Here is an 8,795-nt window from a genome sequence, read left to right as displayed (position 1 = left end):
ATTGCTTCTTGTCCTGCCTTCAGGTGCTTTGGAGAATAGCTTGACTCCCTTTTCTTTGTGGCAAACCCCTCAAATATTGGAACACTGCTGTCATGTCACCCGTAGTCCTTCTTTTCATGAAACTAGACATACCCAATTCTAGCAATCGTTCTGGGTGAGTCTTACTTTTTTTATTATTCCATTTTTTTTCCTGGTCTACATATTGTGTTCTCCACATAGTCATTTTTCACACAGACCTCTCTCATTTTTGGTGAGCTACTTGCTGAGGATAATATATTGCTAGGACCTGAGATTGTTTGTAGATGTTCATAACTGTAGTCAGTGCTGAATTTAGGCATAAGTTAAATAAGCTTCATTTGATTTATGGTGGCTCAGTAGTTAGAATGCAGTACTGCATGCTATTTCAGCTGACTGCCAGCTGACTGCAGTTTGGCAGTTCAATTCTCACCAGACTCAAGGTTGACTTAGCCTAACATCTTTCTGAGGTGGGTAAAATGAGGACCAGATTGTTGGGGGCAATATACTGACTCTGTAAGCTGCTTATAGGGGGCTGTAAAGCACTGTGAAGTGGTATATAAATCTAAGTGCTACTGCTGTTGTTATTTGAGGCCTGCATAGTCTGAACAATTTTCAGAATTTGTTTTTTCACTTTTAAAAATATATAGGGCATTTTATATGTCTCACACACCCCTCTTTCTCCCTCCCTCCCTCTTTCTTTTTTTACAACAGTCTTTAGAAGAAATGGTTATCTTTTCATGAGGAAAAAAAATGGAAAACTGTTATCCAAGTATAATTTACAATAATCTTTTTTCCCCCTGTAAAAGCCTTTTGGAGAAATTGTTAACTTTCCATGAGGGCTAAGTTGAATAATTGTGCTGCAATTAAAATGCAGTGTTGCAGGCAATCTCTGTTGCCAGGAATTTGATTCTAACCTGCTCAAAGTTGATTCAGCCTTCCATCCTTCCGAGGTCGGTAAAATGAGGATCCAGATTTTGGGGAGCAATAGGCGGACTTTGTAAACCCACTTAGAGAGGGTTGTTAAGCTCTATGAAGCAGTATATAAGTATATTCTTCTAAGGGTTAGGATTCTTAAAATTAATACTACATTTATTTTGACCCTTCGTCCATTTGTAATGTTCCATAATCAAAAGTATTAATAACCCTTTTGCTGTTTACTAAAAAAATATTTGTTCTTAAAATTATATTTAAAACTTATTTGTTTAAGGATTGAAGGACATTCACCTTTTGCAGTAAACCTTGTGTTGATGCAATAGCTCAACTGCTGAAAAGCAGTTAACAAAACCTTTGTGAAAATGATTGGAAAAGAAAGTTGTCATTGATATGTATTAGGGTAATTCCTGCTCTTAAAGTTTGCAGCCAATCCTAAAAGCTTTTCAAAAAAAAAAAAAAAAGTCAGACATAGAATTAAAAAGAAATTGTTGAGAAATGAACAGATACCCAGGAGAAGGTCTGGTTCTGACATCTATTGTGTTTCATATAAGTTATAATCACAGAGCTGGAAGGGACCTTAGAGGTCTTCTAGTCCAACCCCCTGCCCAAGGCAGGGGTCCTTATCCCATGCTAGACAAATGGTCGTCCAATCTTTTCTTGAAAACCTCCAAGCTTTAATTGTGTTGCGAATTCATCTCTTTATCAATCAACTCCATGTCTGTCTTTGAATCCTGCATCTCAACCAATGTAGGCAAAAGGAAGTATGATCCACAGGCAAGCTATACAAGTCAAGATGGCGGACATAGCTGTTTGCTCAAAGGAATGCATGAAAAAGAGGTATTGGTGCTTCAATTTCAGTCAAGGCTGCCATCTTGATGTTTTTGGACCCCCTTCTGCTATGATGCCCCTGGGGACTAACATGTCGTTTCTCCTCTCTCTTCCATTCGGTGCTTTTATTCCTTTCTCCTGAAATATTGGGATGAAACTCTTGGATTTGATGCAGCCAACACAACTGTTTCCACCCCTCCCAACACCACCCAGTGCTGCCATTCCCTGTTCTTGAATGACGGAAATATCCACAGAAACTTTGTATTGTATTTATATGCTATGGAGAGTTTATTCATATTGTATTTCCATCATGAAAAAGTCAGGAGAATAAGATAACGGTGTAGTTGTCTATTCTAAGAGGAAAAGTTAGATAGGAAGGGAGAAGATCTGATCAGAGGCAGTGAAATCAACAGGATGCCAATTAAATTTGCAGGTGTTTTGTAGCTGGTTCTGGTTGCATCCCAGCTGCTTTCATTCAGGTGGATCTACAGCTGGTACTTACAGATGTAAGCATTTTGATTGGTACATATCCCATCGTTCCACAATCTGAAACCTAAAATGTAAAGGATAAGACAGAAGTTAATTCTTAATTCCTCCCACAGTGGTCTGGAAAATATTGTCATTCTTTATATTACATGGAAGTTTTCCACTGGTCCCAATGGAACTACCCACGAAAGGCAAAGCGAATGTTGACCTCCAGAAAATAAAGGGAAAACTGAATACAGTTATTGATATTCCACCCCTTCCCAAAAATTGAATTGTCATTATAAAAATAAATCTCCCTCACTTCATCACAGAAAGAGTTCTAGTATTCATGAAAGAGGAGGGGAGAGGGGTGGGGAGGGTGGAGAGGTGAGGGAGAGGGAAGGGGAGGAGAGGAGATGGGGAGGGTGGAGAGGAGCAGAGGGGAACTGTGGAACAGTTGTCTAGCTTTTCCCTCATGGAAAGCTAACCATTTCTCCTAAAGCCTTTTATTTAAAGAAAGGAGATATTGAGAGTGATGATATCTTTAGTTTTAATTATGGAAAACTCCATGAAACATATGGTTTCCATTCCTCTGGCTTATGGGATAACTCCAAGTTAAACAAACAAACCCTTGTTTTCCTGAAGGCTTGTGTACAGGGTTTATCAGAGACCATCAGGTAAGAAGCTTTAACTTACTTGACGAAAGTGTCACCTCCACACAGTGTTCATTCTTATTACTGTTGTCTGGCTGTCGTACCATCCAGGCTTTGTAATTGAAGGTAGATTCATCAGCCCATCTCCATCGCCTTCTTTGTTGCTGAAAGACAGACCACAATCACATGTTAAGAAGGTAAGTAACCTCTTGGGATCATAAACTACACAAGTTGGCTGGAAGAGTTGAGTGGCGGGCAACTTTTAGATACTGACTATGATGAAGTTCAAACACTCTCCCCAAGCTGTCAAGTGACAATTTTTGTAGCGCCAATGAACCAAAGTAAAAATAGCAATCATGCATAATTGATGACCGTGAGAGTGGTAGAAATTTTATATATGGTTACATATAACATTCAGCTCTATGAAATTTTGGACTCCAGAACTGCATTTTATTAAATATTTTGAGCTATTGCAATCACTCATCTCCCACTATCTATATTTACATTAAAAGTAGAAGTGGAAGGAAGGCCGCTTGCAACAAAGTTTTGTTATTATACTGTTAGGATTAAGTAGTCCCTCCTTCAAAAAAGGGGAAGAGTGAAATACCTAGCTCTGCTATTTGGTCATAATTTAGAAGTCTTCTTGTCTTGATATCACTTCCATCAGTGCAGAATGTAGACTAAGTGAGGCCCTAAGCTAAAGAAAGCTTAAAGAGATACACAAACACATCCCTATACTTTTAAGGAATGTAAAGTGAAAAATGCAAATTATTTTCAAATGAAAGCATATGCTGATTATATATTTTCCTTTTGGCTGGCTTGATCACTCTCATAAATTATAATAGATATAAATAAGAAAAAATATGAATAAGAGAAAAAAGATAAATCAATCAAACAATCAATCAATCAATCAATCAATCTCTTCATCCCAAATCCCACCATATATCTATGAGGAAATAATAAAGCTTCATGATTCAATCTTAATGAGTTGGTATTTTTTCCTTCTGTTTTTAAACAGAAGAAATAATAATTATTATTCTTATTAATAAATAAAATAAATAAAAATTATTATTTAAACAATGGTTATGCAAGAATTTAATACCTACAGTACATATAAAGTGCCCCATAAATTTCACTGAAAGCAAAAAAGAACAAATTCTGAAAATTGATCAGATTGCGCAAGCCTCAAATGTAGCTTAATTGGCTTGGGCCTAAATCCAGCACTGACTGGAGTTATGAGCATCAACAAACAACTTCAGTTTTCTAGCAATACAGTAACCACAGCAAGCAATTCACCAAAACTAACAGAAGTGGATGTGTAAAATTACTGCGTAAAGAATGCAATAAAAAGAAAGAAATGACAAACATCAGACTTACCCCAGAGATATCACGGAGTCCCATCCAGACATTGCTACTTGATCGCTGTTTATCTTTGATGTATACAGACACAAGTGCAGACTCTTGGATGCTGAGGATAGAGGTGAGATGACATCCAGGACCAAAGCTCTGGCACTCCAACTAAAAACAGAAGCAGGACAAGAAGATGGTTCATGAGTGGGATTGTTGCAGACTTTAAATATTCCACATCTCCAGTTGTATAATTTTGGTTTCTCAAGAAACCTTGCACCACACCCGGATTGGTGAAAAATAGTTCTTACCTCAGCAACATCCCAACTTAGTTTCTCATCAAAATACCCATAGCAGTTCCCTTCTTTCTGTAGCCAGCCTCTGGGACATGATGCAGCCTTGGCTGCATGGAGATAAAAGGAGGGAAAAATATAAGTAAATGGTATTATTTCCAGATATTCCTGAATGGGGAGTGATGGCTTAGTTGTTAAAGGTGCTGAGCTTATCAGCTGGAAAGCTGAAAGCCCAGGTTTAAGACTTGAGCACCGCAAAACAGGATGAGCTCCCGTTCCTGCTCCAGCTCTTGCCCACCTAGTGGTTTGAAAGCATGAAAATGCAAGTAGATTAATAGGTACCATTTAGGTAGCATGGACAATATCTTCGGATAACGCTGCCTCCCTCTGTGAAGAAACGGAGATGAAAACCATGCCCAAGTCAGATAAACTGGACAGGGGAAATCTTTCCTCTTTTTTATTCCTGAATGGAATCTCTTCAGTTGGGAGTAGCCATGATTGGAAGGGTTGAGGGCTGCAGCTCAGCATCTCAACCCTTCAAGAATTGAAGGAGACCATCTGCTAAATTGTCCATGGGCTTCACCAATTATGAAGGCAAAGGCTTTTTCTGGTTTGGGAGATAGGATTTTAAGGGGGAGAAAAAGACCCTAGGGACTCAAAATATTTCCACTTCCTCCTTTCCAAGCCTGAAAGTGGTCCAGGATCTATTTTCCAGACCAATGTCAAGATACTTTAGGGACTTGGGAGAACTTTAGTGTCCAAAAGCCCTTCTAGTCCTATGCTCTGCCTTTAACATTGCAAAAATCTCAATCGGACAACCCTACATGATTAAAACTGTGCCGTATTGGAGTCACTAGAAAAGATGGCAATGTCTGAAGGAGATAATTATTATTACTATTCTTACCCTTAACATGGAAATTAAATTAAAATGTGGAACCTGACAAATCATCCTGCTGAATTATATTCATTTTATTAGTGCATCTCAGCAGTACAGTTTCAGAAGACTGGGAGCAGCATAGAATCCCATCTGACCTGTATAGGACACATAAAAATGTCTGAAGGCAGAGCTTATTTATCCAAGTTGTTTAATTCGCTATATTTCCCATATCATGATTAAATTGGGGGGCTCACCTCCCAAAAAAAGGATTCATTTTATTAGTGCATTTCAGCAGTATAATTTAAGAATGCTGGAAGCAGCATAGAATCCTATCTGTATAGGATACATGGAAGCATCTAAAGAGCTTACTTATCTAAATTGTTTAATCTGCTATTTTTTTTCCATATGATTAATTTGTGGGGCTCACCTCCCAAAAAAGGATTGATGATCAAGATTCCAAGGCAACAAAGGCCGATGTACATGGCAAGTCCCATCTTCTGGTTGCCCTTTAGGAGAAAAGAGAAGTAGATGTTACAGAAGAATTAATAGAATGGCATTCATATTAGCTTGCTGAGAAAGAAAGCAAATTTTCAATTTCCATAATTTAATTTTGATCTTTTCTGTTATGGTTTCTAACATACAACTCATGAAAAGCTCTATTGGTATTTCAAAAAGCCATTGCAAAGCTGGATGCAGCTTTGGCAGAGTGTCTAACCAACACTTACCAAGGATGCCTTCAGCCTCTCACCTTGCAAAGTTCTTCAACGTGGACGGTTGGACTAATGGATTTCCACTTTCTGAGCAACCATTAAATAGTCTCCAGATAGGCCTGGCCCAACATCAAAATGTACAACTTTCTTCAGGGATTTCCTGGTCCACCCTCTTCATTTTCCCATAACTGATAAGAAAGCAAGTAAAGCTCAGTTCCAAAGAAAATTGGTTAATATTTCATTAGGTAAAGAAAGAAATTATCAAAAATCAACCCATTGATTCTACACCCTAGTGGGAAGCAAACATCATGCTTTATTGATCATTTATCATATTTACTTGATTTCTTTATTCTATTAGTGTTAAGCGTCATCATTTCTAGTCTATATTATGTCAAACATTCTAGTCTATGTTATGTCAAATATTAACACAGTTGAGAAAGATAACTTTTTGCAGAAACACTAGTCCTTCCCTCAGATTTATTTGCCCTGAGAAAAACATACTAAACTTCCTTTTTTTGTTTTTGTTTTGTAAAGTTTATTAAAAGTTTTGCAAGGAACATAAAAGCTAACGCAAGCTAATGAAGAGCAAAAGAAGCAAAGATAAAAGAAGGAAGAAAAGATAAAGAGTGCAGAAAGACTGAACAAAATGAATAGAGGAAAGAAATTTCTTCTGCAGGAAATATTATATTTGCAATCTGGACTCTTACTTTATGATTACAGAAAAGGAGCTCTCTTTTTTCTGCAGTCTATTTTTTTCTAAGCATGAAAACCACAAATGTATTTTTTCCTCTTCCATGCAACCAATCTATAAGGGGTTTCTAGTCCATAAATATAGATATTTTTTCTCTAATCAAAGAAGTTAGCTTAGCCATGTCTGCAAGTTCCAACATCTTCACCTGTCACTCCCCCATTATGGGTAGCACCAAACCTATTCCACATTTCAGCATATAATAATCTCACTCTACCTTGCTTCCATTTTTGTCAGGTACTTGAGTTTACACAATGCTCATATCAATCTAACTGCTTATTACATCAATTAAATGACACAGTTTTAACTGCCTGGATTAGTCCTTCTCTTGGTGAAGGTTATTTGGCTTCCTAATGCAATGACCAATATTGACAGTGGTTGGACAATGTATATTTGGGAAGTGGGTTCATCTAACCACTTTTTGAAATTCTACAGTGGATTGTTGTCTCTTTTTGTCACTTTCTTATGTGTGTAACATCTATTCAGTACCATTCTTTCTTCAATCCTTGATTAAAAGTTTGTATCAAAATAGCTCAATTTATGACCACTATTGAGCCCAAAATTTATGTTGTTAAGTGAGAAATTTGTTAAGTGAGTTTGCTCCATATTACGACTTTTCTCCTTGCATTTGTTAAACAAATCACTGCAGTTCTTAAATTAGTAGCATGTTAAGTGAATCTGATTTCCCCATTAATTCATTGTTAAGTGAATCTAGTTTCCCCATCTTTGCTTGGCAGACGGTCACAAAAGGGGATCATATGACTCTGGGACATTGCAACTGTCATAAATGTGAGCCAGTTGTCAAGAAGAACTGGCTCTTCTCCCAGGCCCAGGATTGAGTCTTTGCCAGCTGTTCTTGCAGATTTTCCTGTTCTTTATTCCTTAGTTTCAGGGCCCATCACTTAAAACATGCAACCCAAGAATAAGGGGACAGAACGCATGCAGTGATTTCAAAATACACATTTTATCATTTTGTCATCCCTGCTATTCAAGGCCTTAAAGATTGGTTGTAAGTTAAATCAAATTTAATTATACTTCCTTTTCTTTTTCTTATTACATACCTTAATTTCTTTCTCATAAAATTTTAAGCCTTTTCCAAACTTTGCATAACATTCCTTAGAATCAGCGGTGGGCTTCAGATCTTTTAGCAATGGGTTCACTGCCCCGTTGCTGGGTGAGCGTGGCCACCTGCACCATGGTGTGTGGGGGGGGGTTCAACCTCCCCAGGCTCCAGAGGCTTTCTTCGAGCCTCCGGGAGGGCAAAAACAGCTTTCTCCGGGGTCCAGAGGCCCTCCAGGGGCTGGAACCAGGCCTGTTTCCAGACTTCTGGAACCTCTGGTAGACCTGGTTTTTGCCCTCCCAGACTCTCCACATGGCCCTTGCATTTACCTGGAATGATAAACGGGCCATGTGGAGACTCCTGGGATGGGAGGGGCAGGGTGGGAGGGGCAGGAGGGGTGAGGCCAGTTGAGGTGGCATTTTGGGGTTTGCCGAACCCTGGTGATCCTTGGCTAGAGGATTGCCCAAATCCTGCCATACCCCCAGGAGCCCCAGCTTAGAATGGAATAAGTGGATGCATAGCTCTCCTGGCACTTGCTATAGGTTCTCACACTGAATTATTCTTATTCCATTGATTTATGTTGGTCCTATAACAGAAGCCTATTTACAGTGCAAATATTGGTTTTTTTAGGTTCCCCTTATTAAAATCAATCTGATTCTTAAAACTATAGCAGAGTGATTCCCCCAGATTTCTCAGTTCAGGGTGCCCTTGGTATCTCCACAATTTAGATCAGGGGTCCCTAACCAGCAGACCATTGTCCACTAGTGGACAATGAGGGGTTTGCAACTGGGCCATGGAAACAGCTGGCAAGCACGTGCACACATGCACACATCCTCACTTGCACAAGTAGTGTGCAAACATGT

At 38.7% G+C, this 8,795-nt stretch overlaps 1 protein-coding gene across 1 annotated transcript; it reads right to left on the bottom strand.

Moving 5' to 3' along the window:
* Positions 1 to 1,464: 1,464 nt before the first annotated feature.
* LOC117662266 (C-type lectin BpLec-like) lies at positions 1,465 to 6,175 on the bottom strand. Its single transcript, XM_034411592.2, has 6 exons — positions 6,140 to 6,175; positions 5,842 to 5,920; positions 4,556 to 4,647; positions 4,275 to 4,415; positions 2,941 to 3,061; positions 1,465 to 2,332 (listed from the first exon to the last, which is right to left on the bottom strand). Exons 2-6 carry the CDS (start codon positions 5,906 to 5,908, stop codon positions 2,265 to 2,267), a joined length of 489 nt encoding a protein of 162 aa, XP_034267483.1. The 5' UTR covers positions 5,909 to 5,920; positions 6,140 to 6,175; the 3' UTR covers positions 1,465 to 2,264.
* Positions 6,176 to 8,795: the final 2,620 nt, after the last annotated feature.

This window comes from Pantherophis guttatus, chromosome 4 (genome assembly GCF_059756535.1).
Source record: "Pantherophis guttatus breed Tessera chromosome 4, ASM5975653v1, whole genome shotgun sequence".
NCBI lineage: Eukaryota > Metazoa > Chordata > Lepidosauria > Squamata > Colubridae > Pantherophis > Pantherophis guttatus.
The sequence above is the reverse complement of the archived record's forward strand: the minus strand, read 5'-3'. Positions and strand labels throughout refer to the sequence as shown.